Source organism: Leiobunum rupestre, chromosome 2, assembly GCF_980474605.1.
Source record: "Leiobunum rupestre chromosome 2, qqLeiRupe1.1.hap1, whole genome shotgun sequence".
Classification (NCBI taxonomy): domain Eukaryota; kingdom Metazoa; phylum Arthropoda; class Arachnida; order Opiliones; family Sclerosomatidae; genus Leiobunum; species Leiobunum rupestre.
The window spans coordinates 9199184-9215087 of NC_143385.1; the positions used below are offsets into that span (position 1 = coordinate 9199184).

Below are 15904 nucleotides of genomic sequence, written 5' to 3' on the forward strand. Positions count from 1 at the left end.
GTGTCCGAAACAACTTAAGCTTAAATTCGTCAAATATTAAGCACTGATCACCCTTATTATTAAAGCAATTAATTTTTCGTGTCTATCGACTAACAGCCCATCCGCGTAATTAACATTTAGGAAAAAATGTGTGCCATTTTGGCATGTATATTTTATTTAAAATATGACGTTATGGGCGCGATAATAAAAAATCCGATTTTGGTAAACGTACGTCACAATTGTGCCGTTTTTGGTTATAAAAAATGCGCCTTTTTAGGACAATATTTCTTAAGACTGTGCCGTTCTGGGAAACCTCGGGCTGGAGTTCCGGGCCTACACTCAAATCTTAATTTTTTATACGAAAAATAGGATTATTTTTCTAAAAATATAGGACTTTATATGACTATTTTTACAAAATTATAGAATTTTATAGGACTATATATGCTATTTAATTTACTTACTTTGTGCATTTAAAAATAAAATCTATATTTAGAGAAATTAATCTTTGATTTTCACTTTAAAAAAAGAAACTATTTAACCATTTTATCACAAAAATATACTAGTAACTAACCATGTTAACAATAACAAAAGTATAGACTAGAATGATTTGGTATAGGAATTTATCCTATAGCTAAATCTAGCAATTTAACTGAGTGGCTGTATTAGAAATGGCCCAAATATCAAAATTATAAGATTTTATAGGACTTTTGGGGGATTTTGCTAAAAATATAGGATGTTATAGGACATTTTTGAAAATATAGGATTTTTTAGGAATTATAGGACCTCTGGGGGCCCTGGGAGTTGCTCTTATTCCCACTGCTGTGTGGCGGGTTGCTCACCCTATTGTTGGACCTTCTGCTGAGTTGAGCGGCTGGCGTCGACGGTGCGACTGTCCGGGCTGTGGACGCTGGTGTAGGGCCATCATGATGACGGCCTCCGGTGGTGTGGTCTCTGTTACCGGTACCCCGGGCTATAAATCTGACACATACCCGCCTGGATGCCAGCTATCATGTACGCTACATGAAAGATGTGAAAGCCGAGGCTTAACAGTGTATAGGATAATAACAATTAAATTAATTAGTTTAATGGTTTGTTTACTTAGGAGATAGTTAATTACGCGTAACTACAGATTTTCCAAACAAACGTCATTAGAAAAAAAAATGTTTATTTTCAGTGTAAAGAGTAAAAATGTGATTAAGGCGATAGTGGTACAAAATTAAAGAACGCTGACGACAAATATTGTATTTACACCTGTCCTGAAATGTTTAAAAATAGTTTCCCGTCAAAACCATTCTTTTGATGGAAACCCCTTTTCCATCCCAAACAGTGTGAGAATCGGCTTACCACGAATATGTTCATTTCAACCAGGAACATCGAACTGCATTAGATAGTTTGTTCACAGTGGCTAGGATGAGATGGGTCGATTGGTCGCCACTCAAATATAGCTTTGAAGGGAAACTATTTAAATTTCGCTAGTTTTCTTGCCAAGGGTTAGCGGTAAATATATTTCATTAATTTTAAATGGCATCCTCGATTAAACGCAGGCATTTTTCTAAAAATTGCAAGTAATTTTCTTGGTTGGTTAAAACGCGGAATTCCGGAAACGTGTTTCGGATCGAGTCAACGACAAATGTCTGTCTCCTGATTGGCTGAAGTGATTTCGTCAAACGTGGAAAGCCGCCGTCCATTCTTGATTCTGGTAGCAAGGGTAATGATGTGGTACAATATTCATTTTAAAAAATTAATTCATTCATCGTTTAAAGAAAATGTTTTGAACGATTTTCCTTTCTTCGGCTTCTTGTTTTTGTAAAAACTTGTTGAGGTTAATGTATAATAGTTAGTGTAGGAAACTGTTAATTTTTTTGTCATTAAGTGCGTGCCACTTATACCTGAATAATAGGCAATAAAAGCAACTAGGTGACTTGGGCCTATTGTGAGTGCCTTGGATAATAGCCAACTGATTATTATATATTATAGAAAAATTGTGAATCTAGATCTAAATTCATCGAAACCAACCCAATTACATTGTTTTGAAATCCAACATTAACATTCTTAATTTATCGAAATTATTTGATCCAAACAAAAAGGAACGTGACTTGATTGGACATTGGATCAAGTAATTTCCGTCAGGGGTACCAGGTAACATTGGATGTATTGAACATTATATTTATTTAGAAACTGCAATTATTTTGTATGATTTCGGAGACGTCAGTAGAACCGTGTTCCGAGGTTGCAAGTCGGCCGATCCTGGAGGACCGTCGAGTCGAACGCGTACCTTTTGCAACAAAGTGGTTAGCACCAGGAAAATGTCGTTCCTGGCCATCTTCTCTCCAACGCAAATGCGCTTCCCTTCGCCGAATGCCAGGAACCCAGTGCGGTCCACGTTGAAGGTCCCGTCGGCCTTCAAGAAGCGTTCCGGTTTAAACTTCTCCGGTTCCGGGAAGATTTTCGGGTCCATGTGAATGGCGTGCGAGAAAAACACCACAATCTCGCCTTTCTTGATTTTGTGCTGTCCCAATTGCGTGTCCACGCCAGCCGCGTGTGGCAACCCCAGAGGTACTCCCGTCCGGAATCTCAGGGCTTCGGCCATGAAAGCCCAAATGTAGGGGCAATTCCGGCGGTCGGATTGTACAGGCATTCGGTCTCCTGAAGGGATTAACAACGTTGTGTATGAGATTTACCAGAAATTCCAGATTATTTGTCACATAAGGGTGTTAGTTTTATCAAGGAGCAACAAACACTAGGAGAACGCAGCTAGCCTTCAAACACGCTATCACAGTGTTGTGTACAAATTTCATTAGACGAGCCTTTCACTGAACGTTTTACGGGGGGTGGGAGACCATTTAAGAATTTTCCCCTTCCGACGGCAGCAGGCGCTAAAGCGTCTAACCAATGAAAACTGTACGCAAGAAAAGGCACGACTTTTGACGGGTTGCGTGCTCCTGGGACCTGGAGTGGGGTGCTGTTGCTCCTTGGTTTCATCATGGACGAACTACTGAAGGACACTTCTCGCGTAGCCTTCCACAACACTCGTGTTTCGTGGCATTTTTTCTTCGCGCGCTAAAGGGGGAAGCAATGTCACGTATCAGGGCGCGTTTTCGGGGGCAAGTTACGTGAGCTTTACGTCACTAACAAACGTGTGGAAGTATTGAAGAGAGAAAACCGCTACTTAAATTTAAAATTCTCGAAAACGGAGGCACGTGGAAATTATCGCGTCACGTGGCATTTTATAAGGGATACAATCATCGACTTAAGAGAAACAATCATCGACTGATGGGGCGTAATCATCGATGGTGGGGAGTAATCATCGACTGGTGGGGAGTAATCATCGACTGGTGGGGAGTAATCATTGATGGTGGGGAGTAATCATCGATGGTGGGGAGTAATCATCGACTGGTGGGGAGTAATCATCGATGGTGGGGAGTAATCATCGATGGTGGGGAGTAATCATCGACTGGTGGGGCGTAATCATCGATGGTGGGGAGTAATCATCGACTGGTGGGGAGTAATCATCGACTGGTGGGGCGTAATCATCGACTGATGGGGCGTAACCATCGACTGGTGGGGCGTAATCATCGACTGGTGGGGCGTAATCATCGACTGGTGGGGCGTAATCATCGACTGGTGGGGCGTAATCATCGACTGGTGGGGCGTAATCATCGATGGTGGAGAGTAATCATCGACTGGTGGGGCGTAATCATCGATGGTGGAGAGTAATCATCGACTGGTGGGGAGTAATCATCGACTGGTGGGGCGTAATCATCGACTGATGGGGCGTAACCATCGACTGGTGGGGCGTAATCATCGACTGGTGGGGCGTAATCATCGACTTAAGGGAAACAATCATCGACTTAAGGGATACAATCATCGACTTAAGGGATACAATCATCGACTTAAGGGATACAATCATCGACTTAAGGGATACAATCATCGACTTAAGGGATACAATCATCGGCTTAAGGGATACAATCATCGACTTAAGGGATACAATCATCGAATTAAGGGATACAATCATCGACTTAAGGGATACAATCATCGACTTAAGGGATACAATCATCGACTTAAGGGATACAATCATCGACTTAAGGGATACAATCATCGGCTTAAGGGATACAATCATCGACTTAAGGGATAGAATCATCGACTTAAGGGATACAATCATCGACTTAAGGGATACAATCATCGACTTAAGGGATACAATCATCGACTTAAGGGATACAATCATCGGCTTAAGGGATACAATCATCGACTTAAGGGATACAATCATCGACTTAAGGGATACAATCATCGACTTAAGGGATACAATCATCGACTTAAGGGATACAATCATCGACTTAAGGGATACAATCATCGACTTAAGGGATACAATCATCGACTTAAGGGATACAATCATCGGCTTAAGGGATACAATCATCGGCTTAAGGGATACAATCATCGGCTTAAGGGATACAATCATCGGCTTAAGGGATACAATCATCGACTTAAGGGATACAATCATCGACTTAAGGGATACAATCATCGACTTAAGGGATACAATCATCGACTTAAGGGATACAATCATCGGCTTAAGGGATACAATCATCGACTTAAGGGATAGAATCATTGACTTAAGGGATACAATCATCGACTTAAGGGATACAATCATCGACTTAAGGGATACAATCATCGACTTAAGGGATACAATCATCGACTTAAGGGATACAATCATCGGCTTAAGGGATACAATCATCGACTTAAGGGATACAATCATCGACTTAAGGGATACAATCATCGACTTAAGGGATACAATCATCGACTTAAGGGATACAATCATCGACTTAAGGGATACAATCATCGACTTAAGGGATACAATCATCGACTTAAGGGATACAATCATCGACTTAAGGGATAAAATCATCGGCTTAAGGGATACAATCATCGGCTTAAGGGATACAATCATCGGCTTAAGGGATACAATCATCGGCTTAAGGGATACAATCATCGACTTAAGGGATACAATCATTGACTTAAGGGATACAATCATCGACTTAAGGGATACAATCATCGGCTTAAGGGATACAATCATCGACTTAAGGGATACAATCATCGACTTAAGGGAAACAATCATCGACTTAAGGGAAACAATCATCGACTTAAGGGATACAATCATCGACTTAAGGGATACAATCATCGACTTAAGGGATACAATCATCGGCTTAAGGGATACAATCATCGACTTAAGGGATACAATCATCGAATTAAGGGATACAATCATCGACTTAAGGGATACAATCATCGGCTTAAGGGATACAATCATCGGCTTAAGGGATACAATCATCGACTTAAGGGATACAATCATCGACTTAAGGGATACAATCATCGACTTAAGGGATACAATCATCGACTTAAGGGATACAATCATCGGCTTAAGGGATACAATCATCGACTTAAGGGATACAATCATCGACTTAAGGGATACAATCATCGACTTAAGGGATACAATCATCGACTTAAGGGATACAATCATCGACTTAAGAGAAACAATCACCGACTGATGGGGCGAAATAATCGACTGGTGGGGCGATATCATCGATGTTGGGGAGTAATCATCGACTGGTGGGGCGTAATCATTGACTTATGGGGCGTAATCACCGACTTGTGGGGCGTAATCATCGACTTGTGGGGCGTAATCATCGACTTGTGGGGCGTAATCATCGACTGGTGAGGCGTAATCATCAACTCGTGGGGCGGGATCATCGACTTTTGGGGGCGTGATAATCAACTTGTGGGGTGGGATCATCGACTTGTGGGGACACGATTGTAAACTTACGGGACACGATTCTAAACTTACGGGACACGATTGTTAACTTAAAGGACATAATTGTCAACTTACGGGACATAATTGTAATCTTACGGGACATATTTTTTAGGAATGCATACGTACCTGGGAATCAAAAAATCAATTTTGAAATAAATCTAAAATAAATCCACAAAATGAAAATTGTGGCTGTAGCTACTTATGAACCTTAATTTTTGTCACATAAAAATGCCCCAAATCGTGTTCCCATGGGCAATCCGAAAATGTCATAATAGTCCAAGAGCCCATGATAAAATAAGCATGTGATAAGTTACACGGTTGGTCAATATATTTTTAAATTAGGTTAATGATTTGTACCAAAGAACTGTTTGTCTTACGGGTCAAAGTGGGGGCTTTCCGGAAATACGAACCACGTGATGTCACTTCCCATGACCTTGAAAATTGATATGACCTGACATTGGTATCATTCGATTGGTCTCATCGTGCTCTTACCAAATATCTCTAAATTAACCTTCAAATCTGAACCAAACGGCGTATAAGACTAAAAAAGTAATTATGTCTAATACATGTAAATTTGGGAGGGGCTCATAATTAGTTTTTTAATCTTATACGCCTCTTGGTTCTTATTTGATCGCTAAATTAGCCATATTTGGTAAGAGCAAGTTGAGACCAATCGAATGATACCAATATCAGGTCATATCAATTTTCAATGTCACCGGAATTGACGTCACGTGGCTCGTATTTCCGGAAAGCCCCTACTTTGACCCGTAAGACAAACAGTTCTTTGGTACAAGTCACTAACCTAATTTAAAAATATATTGACCCACATGCTTATTTTGTCATGGGCTCTTGGACTTTAATGTCTACCATTATCTTTACTAATCATTGTGATTAATTACGAAGCACAACTAAATTACACCAGTTATTAGGACACCCTGTAACAAAGTGATCTGCCCATCGGTGTTTAGCATACGTACCAATATGTTCTTCAATTTCAGCCACAATTTTTTCTTGGGTTTCAGGATAGTTGCACATTAAGAGCAACATCCATCTCAGGGACGTCACCGTCGTTTCTACAGCGGCTAGAGTAATCAAAACACTTCGGTGTTAAAAGATGGAATTCAAATTCCATAGATCCGTGCTCGGCTTACCAACAAATAAAGCGCCGACAACTTTCATCATGTTTTCATCGTCAAGATACTCCTTCGCGTTCCCGTCATCTTCCAAAGCCTCGAAACCTGATGCCATCACAGCATCGGTAAAGTTTCGAATCAAACCTGGAAAATTTTCTGATTAGTGAATCTAGTGTAGCGCGAAATTTGACCACCTATGTAAAGTTTCAGATGGAGGTTGATGAGGAGGTAAAAAATTGTTACAATCAAAGCTTTGCTTAAAATGGGAGTAAGGTGACACGGGAACCACCGTACCACCCTGCCACAACCTAGTACCTACTGATAATTATAATGTCATGTCCACCACGCTAACAGGCTGACAAGGTCACTAAAGCCAGGTTCACACTTACCCCTAAATCGCGTCGTATTAGATAACTATTTTTCAAAACCAGCGTGAGAAATCGCTTCGTGTTGGTTCGGGAACTTCGGGAAGCAACTCGTCCAAGTCGGTTCGCATAGAATCGCTTTCAAAACGACCAGACGGTTAAGTAAATTGCTCGTATTTTCCAAAATAATGGTAATAAAATTCTAAAGAATGTCAAATAATATTACATGATTAACTAAATTTTTTGGTCATAATTTGAATGGATGTTAGGCCTTGGCTATTAGAGAATCGGGGTGAAGCGATTTCGCACGTCTGAACCAAGTATTACCGTCAGCGGTCAAAACTGGCATTATCCTAAACTGGGTTTTAAGCTCTAGTGTGACCGTGGCTTTATTATTATCTCGCCATTCAATGGCTAGCTAAGATTAACGGTAATAGTTAGTGTAGGGACCTGTTGGCTCGCGTCGCATGAAGGGCTTGCCATTAAACTCCTACGCATTGTAACCCGGCCACCTGTTTAAAGGCATTAAAACTCGTTTGATGACTTAGGCCTAAGGTGGTGCCTTGGGTATTAGCCTAGCTGATTAATATTATTATTATTTTTGTTGTTATTTTAAACCTATACTTATTGGTGCATGCTCAACAGTTACCTGACGATTGGACCATCAACGATCTCTCAGATTCAAAAATTTATTTGTTGCTTAATAATACGTTTATAACTTTTCTTTCATTGTGAATTTCGCGAGATAGATAGATTGAGTTTCAATGATAGAGCTGGCATTTGTACTGCAAGCACCGTCTCGAACCATGAATATCCTCGTTGCGGGTAAATAATAGCATAATTTAGTGCTTATCTCTATTTATTATCCTCTTGAAACAAGACACTTCGCAGGCTCCCGCTGATTTTTCCAAATACTTTTTGGAATAACATAATAGTGCCGGGTGAAATTCATCCTATAGCGAGATTCTTAAATATCGGGCAAAATTGTATTAAATTTTATGAAAAGTAACACTCGCGATAAACTTTGAGCCGTAATACGGTGTGCTTATCCGCGGTTTGGCGGGAAAATCGTGCTCAATTAAATCCGCGTCGAGCCTGAGAACGTACATGTTTCAATATAATGGCCAAGAATATTAGTAAATAATAAAAATATTAGTTGCTAACCTCTTTGGTACGTCTTCTTGTTTTCGTTGTACTTTACTATTAAGAACTCTCGAATGTCTCTGGAAATCTTCCTCATAGCCAAATCTCGATGGTAATAGAGCACCAAGAGCCAAGGAGCGATGTCACCCGGCGTGTTTCCAAGTAAATCTTGTAAGTTATTAAAGAAGCCCATCAGCGTATCGTACTCCGCTTCGGTCAAACTCTTGTCACTTTAATCAAAATAGAATTAAACAAGTTCGCCAAGAAGACGATTATATTATTTAGTGCCCGTATTCCATTTGGGATACTAGCATTTGTCCGAATTTCAATCGTCTGAATAGTGTCGCGTTTGTCCATATACTCATTTGTCCGAACTCGAAAACCGAAATTGTTCCATTTGTTCGAATTTAATGACCTTGAGTGTCATTTGTCTGAACGAGTAGTAGCATTTGTACGAATATAATGACCTTGAGTGTCATTTGTCTGAACGAGTAGTAGCATTTGTACGAATTTAATGACCTTGAGTGTCATTTGTCTGAACGAGTAGTAGCATTTGCTGGAATTTAATGACCTTGAGTGTCATTTGTCTGAACGAGTAGTAGCATTTGCTTGAATTTAATGACCTTGAGTGTCATTTGTCTGAACGAGTAGTAGCATTTGTTCGAATTTAATGACCTTGAGTGTCATTTGTCTGAACGAGTAGTAGCATTTGCTCGAATTTAATGACCTTGAGTGTCATTTGTCTGAACGAGTAGTAGCATTTGTACGAATATAATGACCTTGAGTGTCATTTGTCTGAACGAGTAGTAGCATTTGTACGAATTTAATGACCTTGAGTGTCATTTGTCTGAACGAGTAGTAGCATTTGCTCGAATTTAATGACCTTGAGTGTCATTTGTCTGAACGAGTAGTAGCATTTGTTCGAATTTAATGACCTTGAGTGTCATTTGTCTGAACGAGTAGTAGCATTTGCTCGAATTTAATGACCTTGAGTGTCATTTGTCTGAACGAGTAGTAGCATTTGTACGAATTTAATGACCTTGAGTGTCATTTGTCTGAACGAGTAGTAGCATTTGTACGAATTTAATGACCTTGAGTGTCATTTGTCTGAACGAGTAGTAGCATTTGTTTGAATTTCCTTCGCAAAAATAGTGTTTCGTATATGCATTATGTCGGAATTTTTCGTTTTATAATTCAGAGTTGGCTTTGATTCCGTTAGGTTAGGTTAGGTTAGGTTAAATAGGTTAGGTTAGGTTAGGTTAGGTTAAATTGGTTAGGTTAGGTTAGGTTAGGTTAGGTGTCTGTTTTCAGTGGAATTTAGGTTAGATTGAAGTTCCACAATTATTCATGTTAAGATAAAAAAAACGCACGTTTGGGACTCTTATTTTTTACGGATTCGGTTAAATGTGATTCTTTCGAATTTGACTAAAGCCAATTTATAACGTTGAGACAAATGACATTTCGGACATTTGACAAACGGATAGAACGGTTAAATTGCCAACAAATTATACAATATAATTTTCGGACAAATCAAACCGTAATTCGGCTATCTGAGCCATATTTTTACAGTTCGGACAAATTAGTATTCGGACAAATACGCCTCGATTCGGACAAATGCTACCAAATAATTCCATTTAAGCAGGTAGCATAAAGTCACGAATTAGTAATAGACCTTAAATTTGAGTAAAATATTACTTCTGGCCACACACGGCGTCGATAAGTATGTACCACACATAATTTATTACTTCTGGCCAAAAACGGCTTTGATAAGTAAGAGTCACACAAATTTATTAGTTCTGGCCAAAAACGGCTTCGATAAGTAAGTGTCACACTTATTTATTACTTATGGCCACACACGGCTTCGATAAGTAAGTGTCACGGGGAAAAGGGGGAGGGGTGCCTTACTGGGGGGTTTGGGACGAGAGGTAAAAGCGAGTTTTTAAGTTATTTTTCGAGGGAAAAATTGTACCCCGGTTATTCTGGTATGGGGAAAAGGGGGAGGGGTGCCTTACTGGGGGGTTTAGAAACATTGTATTTGCCGCCCGTAGGGCGAGCCTTCTGATAGTATCATATTAACGTACGGAACGTAGGTATCACAGCATGAATTATGGTAATTAGTTTTCAACGAATTAGAATTTACCCAAAAGCAGTTTCGGCGATGATGTTCATAACCAACTTTTGGATGTCAGTCTTCGGGTCCACCGGTTTTCCTTTATATTTCAATAACTTGTCGACGAAATCTTGAGTGTCGTTGTGAACTATCGTGGCCAGTTGTTCACTTTCCACGAATTTTCTTTAAAGTTTAAATAGGTAAACATTAATGTCGAACTATTTCAAATAATAACAAAATTAAGTTTTTGGGTTTAAGTAATAGGAATCCAAGAAGAAACCTTCGCTTTTTGTGGCTTTACCGAGATAGAAGCCTAATATTTCCATTTATAGTTTTAGGAATAAGTATTTATACAATTGGTAGACTAGGAAGACTTCCAACAAGTATTTATACAATTGGCCCACTGGGTAGACTCACAACAAGTATTTATACAATTGGCCCACTGGCTAGACTCACAACAAGTATTTATACAATTGGCCCACTGGGTAGACTCACAACAAGTATTTATACAATTGGCCCACTGGGTAGACTCACAACAAGTATTTATACAATTGGCCCACTGGGTAGATTCACAACAAGTATTAGTTCCATTGGTAGTCTTAACGACACTTATTTATACAATTGGCCCACTGGGTAGACTCACAACAAGTATTTATACAATTGGCCCACTGGGTAGACTCACAACAAGTATTTATACAATTGGCCCACTGGGTAGACTCACAACAAGTATTTATACAATTGGCCCACTGGGTAGACTCACAACAAGTATTTATACAATTGGCCCACTGGGTAGACTCACAACAAGTATTTATACAATTGGCCCACTGGGTAGACTCACAACAAGTATTTATACAATTGGCCCACTGGGTAGACTCACAACAAGTATTTATACAATTGGCCCACTGGGTAGATTCACAACAAGTATTAGTTCCATTGGTAGTCTTAACGACACTTATTTATACAATTGGCCCACTGGGTAGACTCACAACAAGTATTTATACAATTGGCCCACTGGGTAGACTCACAACAAGTATTTATACAATTGGCCCACTGGGTAGACTCACAACAAGTATTTATACAATTGGCCCACTGGGTAGACTCACAGCAAGTATTTATACAATTGGCCCACTGGGTAGACTCACAACAAGTATTAGTTCCATTGGTAGTCTTAACGACACTTATTTATACAATTGGCCCACTGGGTAGACTCACAACAAGTATTTATACAATTGGCCCACTGGGTAGACTCACAACAAGTATTTATACAATTGGCCCACTGGGTAGACTCACAACAAGTATTTATACAATTGGCCCACTGGGTAGACTCACAACAAGTATTTATACAATTGGCCCACTGGGTAGACTCACAACAAGTATTTAGACAATTGGCCCACTGGGTAGACTCACAACAAGTATTTATACAATTGGCCCACTGGGTAGACTCACAACAAGTATTTATACAATTGGCCCACTGGGTAGACTCACAACAAGTATTTATACAATTGGCCCACTGGGTAAACTCACAACAAGTATTTATACAATTGGCCCACTGGGTAGACTCACAACAAGTATTTATACAATTGGCCCACTGGGTAGACTCACAACAAGAATTAGTTCCATTGGTAGTCTTAACGACACTTATTTATACAATTGGCCCACTGGGTAGACTCACAACAAGTATTTATACAATTGACCCACTGGGTAGACTCACAACAAGTATTTATACAATTGGCCCACTGGGTAGACTCACAACAAGTATTAGTTAAATTGGTAGTCTTAACAACACTTATTTTATTACAAAAAAAACTTGGTCTCCTTAAATGGACTTTGGCTCTGTCACTTTCTAAGAGTGGTTAGCCCCTCGGGTAATATTCACAACAGTATTTATTTCATTGTTAGTCTTCACGACACTAATTTTATTATAAAAAACTACTTCAAGGGACTTTGGCTCTGTCACGCCACTAGTGGTGATAGAATCTTCTTAGATCCCCATTGTCTATCACTTCACAGTCCCATGTAAGTACAACATTGTAAGTACCTGATTGCGCCAGCGGCTACTTTCCTGGTCACTTCCCAATTCCTGTTGTTATCTTCATGAACTATACCAATAAAATCTTTCCGTACATTCAGAACTAAGAAAACATTGCAATGACATCATTAAACGAATTATTCGAAACGAAGGTAGAGTTCAATCAATCTTACACGTTCTGAGAGTGGATCTGGCGATGATGTCGTTTTTCTTCTGAAGGAGTCCTTCCTTGGCCAGTTCCCAATCGGCCACGATGATGAAAGGCTTTCCAGCAGCGAAGATGGTGAATATTCCGCCGTAGCGTTTCTTGAAGTCCATCAGGATATCCAGAGTATGCCGGCTGGAAACAAATGCTGCCATGAAAGAGAACTTCGTATCATTGCATTGCTCAGTAACCCGCGTCTAAATATCAGCGTTACAAAGCATGTTTCCGATGATGGGCAAAGGAAATGGTCCGGGTGGAAGTTGCTTGACTGTCATCCATAGTTGCACCAAGTAGTATGTCACCAGTCCCACTAGAAGAGCCGACAACCAAGACGTTTCCTTACTGAATCCATCAAATAAGGAACGTAAAAGAGTATACATTCTTTAGCAAATCCCTGAAGGTAATATTAATTTGAAAGGCGTTGCACTCAATATAAATTATCAAACCCGATATTATTTGTCTATAAGCAGTGGCGTTTTATGTTCCTTTGAGGCCCTAGTCGCAATTTTCTCATAAGGCGCTTTTCAATCCAATTGGTTTATCTAGATCTTTTTATTGCTATGTAATTTTCGAGCCCCCCTTAGACGACGTATAGCACTATGAACGCGCCTAGTGCGCCAATTGGATAATCCGCCGCTGTCGATAATAAAAAATATAATTTTTACTGATTTCAAATCTTTTCCCGTCAATTAACAAAATCGAGGACACTCGCATTATCTTTGGACAGTTTTTTCTGAGACGTTAGAGTATTTTTTATAGAAATAATGATTGTATATTATCAATGAAATCTGATTACAAGCAAGTAATGATTGACATTTATGAAATAAAATAACACCAATCAGTAAAAGTAATTTACTAAACGCTCGAGAAAAGGTCAAGAGGTTATTTACAGGGCTGGCGCTAGGATTTTCGGGCCCCAGGTAATTTTTACTCCAAAATTCGGTTTTTTGGAAATATCAGAAAATTTTAGTTAGGCACCCGTTTCAGCGGGCCCCTTTCAGAGGCCCGGGCCCGGGGTACTTTTGCCCCGCTTACCCCCCCCCCCTAACGCCGGCCCTGGTTATTTAATGATGGGTTTGGGGTTCAACTACCATTATTAATAGATGAAGGGGGTGCAAAATATAATTTTTCTTTAAAGTTCCAAGGTGTGGGGTGCAATACCTATATGTTAGATTTAAAAAGGTCATTGTCAAAAAAAGAACAATGTACATAATTTCTTTCATTTGGGACATTCAGTCATTATCGCTTAAATGGCTAGGTTACAACTCGTCATCTGAACGCCAAAACCACGAAACTTATAGGTGAGTATATTATCCATAAACTAGTAAGCTTCACTCGTGCACACCTCAAGGTGTCCGATTCCTGAAAAATGATTCTGTGATCTGAACCTAAGGCGGAGTTTTTAAAAGGTTAGGATAAAAGTTTTCCATTGTGACAATACAACAAGTTATTATACAAAAACATTCTTGTAAATATTACGGCTAAGAAGGGACAGATATTTAAAGGTTTATAACAGCGTTCAACGTTTTGTCAATATTCCCAGTTGAATAAATAAAATGGGAATTAAGTTAATACCTTTGAAAGGAGCTATTTTGAAACGTCATGAACCCAGAGGTGGTCTCACATTTTTTCAGCGATGATTGGTTTCCTTGCTGCAAGCGTTTCAAATGAATGTAATAATCAACTAGGCTAATACCCTAATGCCTTTAAAAAGGTGGCTGGGTTACAATGCGCAGTGGCGTCACCAGGATTTCAAAACTGGCGGCGCTTAAGCGATAAGCACTGGTCAGGGGCGTCCCATTAAGTGATATGGGGGAGGGGGGCCCTCCCAAAAGGATTTGGAAAGTTGAAACATCGAGGCTGACTGGGATGTTTTTGATGAGCATTTTTAAGGAAGCATTTCAAAGAAACTTTTCGCCAAGTGAATTGGAAAAATTCTGAATTTTAGGAGGCGCTTTACGGAACTTTTAGGTGGAGCTTCAGAAATGTTACAGGTGGCTCAAGCGCCGCCTAAAACAGCCTAGCGACGCCACTGACAATGCGTAGGAGGGTGGTGGTGGCAAGCCCTTCATGCCACGCGAGCCAACAGCCCCCTACACTTACTATTACCTCTACAAGTTTTTATGGGAAGGGGAATTTGGGGAAACCGAAGAACTCAGGGTATATACTGTTTATGATCAAAGTCCTTTTCTTCCCTCTCTATGAACGGTCCCCCCCCCCGTTGTCTTTCCCCTTCTAGGCGATACGCCGAACCATCGATATTTACGGGAGCCGTTAAAAATATTCGAATTATTTTAAATCAATGATTATACACTTTAAAATAAACCTAATTAAATTGAAACATATAAAAGGCACATTTCTTCGACGTCAGGAATCCAGTGGTGGTGTCAGAGTTTGTCTTCGATGAGTATTTGTTTGTCTAGATAAAATGAGTATAGATTACAGAGCCGAACAATTATTTGTATTTAATGATTTACTAATTAATTTTAACCTTAATTGACTTGAAATATAGAAAATACGGATGATTGAAGTGTCAAGAATCCGATGGTGGTTTCAGAATTTGTTTCTGATGGGCAGTTTGTTCTCTAGATGCGGCGCGGGATTAAATGAGTGTAAAAATGTTCACCCCAGCCAAAACATTCGGACTAAGTATCCTAAAAAGATTAAAGCTACGCAGGAGGGTAAAAGCTGCAAGATCTAAAGGAGGTACTTTTGGAAGGCAGGGATTGAATCTAAAAATAAACAGTTAACCTATCGGTTCACTTCAATAATTAGCAAGGCACCACCCTAGGTTCAAGTCATCTAGTAACATTTAATGCCTTTAAACACGTGGCCGTTTTCAAATTCGAGAAGGGTGTTGGCAAGCCCTTCACTCACTATTACCGTAAAAGGTAAATTAACCACTCGGGGGAAAACCCCTTTAACCAGTGGAGAGCGAGCTTGGAATCTCAACGCAAGAAGGCTTTCCGAGTTTTCACAAGCTGGGATCAAACTCGGCTTCTCTTGCTGCGAGGCAAAAGTGTTAACCACTCCTCCACCGCACCACCTACTAAATAAGTGTTCCTGATAAAGAAATTATATACGGTGTTAATTTTTTCACAATGCCCTTTTTTCTTGATCTAATTAGCAGCTGGACATAACGC

General features: G+C 39.8%; 2 protein-coding genes across 2 annotated transcripts; both read right to left on the minus strand.

Annotated features, from left to right (window-relative positions):
- Positions 1 to 1160: 1160 nt before the first annotated feature.
- Positions 1161 to 12613, minus strand: LOC149956036 (steroid 17-alpha-hydroxylase/17,20 lyase-like). Its single transcript, XM_090164583.1, has 5 exons — positions 12566 to 12613; positions 8439 to 8647; positions 6928 to 7053; positions 6754 to 6858; positions 1161 to 2625 (listed from the first exon to the last, which is right to left on the minus strand). The coding sequence occupies exons 2-5, from the start codon at positions 8608 to 8610 to the stop codon at positions 2147 to 2149; spliced, it is 882 nt and encodes a 293-aa protein (XP_090020709.1). The 5' UTR covers positions 8611 to 8647; positions 12566 to 12613; the 3' UTR covers positions 1161 to 2146.
- Positions 12614 to 12715: 102 nt separating this feature from the next.
- LOC149956037 (cytochrome P450 2E1-like) lies at positions 12716 to 13141 on the minus strand. Its single transcript, XM_090166746.1, has 2 exons — positions 12976 to 13141; positions 12716 to 12909 (listed from the first exon to the last, which is right to left on the minus strand). The coding sequence occupies exons 1-2, from the start codon at positions 13139 to 13141 to the stop codon at positions 12716 to 12718; spliced, it is 360 nt and encodes a 119-aa protein (XP_090022872.1).
- Between the last annotated feature and the right edge of the window lie 2763 nt (positions 13142 to 15904).

What these genes read in the sequence shown, in the direction of transcription:
- LOC149956036 (XM_090164583.1), bottom strand. Translation starts at nt 8,610, where the DNA reads ATGGGCTTCTTTAATAACTTACAAGATTTACTTGGAAACACGCCGGGT. An exon ending in CAAGAAGACGTACCAAAGAG is followed by an intron (nt 7,054 to 8,438) that starts GTTAGCAACTAA and finishes AAAATTTTCCAG; the next exon opens with GTTTGATTCGAAACTTTACC. An exon ending in TGAAATTGAAGAACATATTG is followed by an intron (nt 2,626 to 6,753) that starts GTACGTATGCTA and finishes TAATCCCTTCAG; the next exon opens with GAGACCGAATGCCTGTACAA.
- LOC149956037 (XM_090166746.1), bottom strand. Translation starts at nt 13,141, where the DNA reads ATGTATACTCTTTTACGTTCCTTATTTGATGGATTCAGTAAGGAAACG. An exon ending in CATCATCGGAAACATGCTTT is followed by an intron (nt 12,910 to 12,975) that starts GTAACGCTGATA and finishes CTTTCATGGCAG; the next exon opens with CATTTGTTTCCAGCCGGCAT.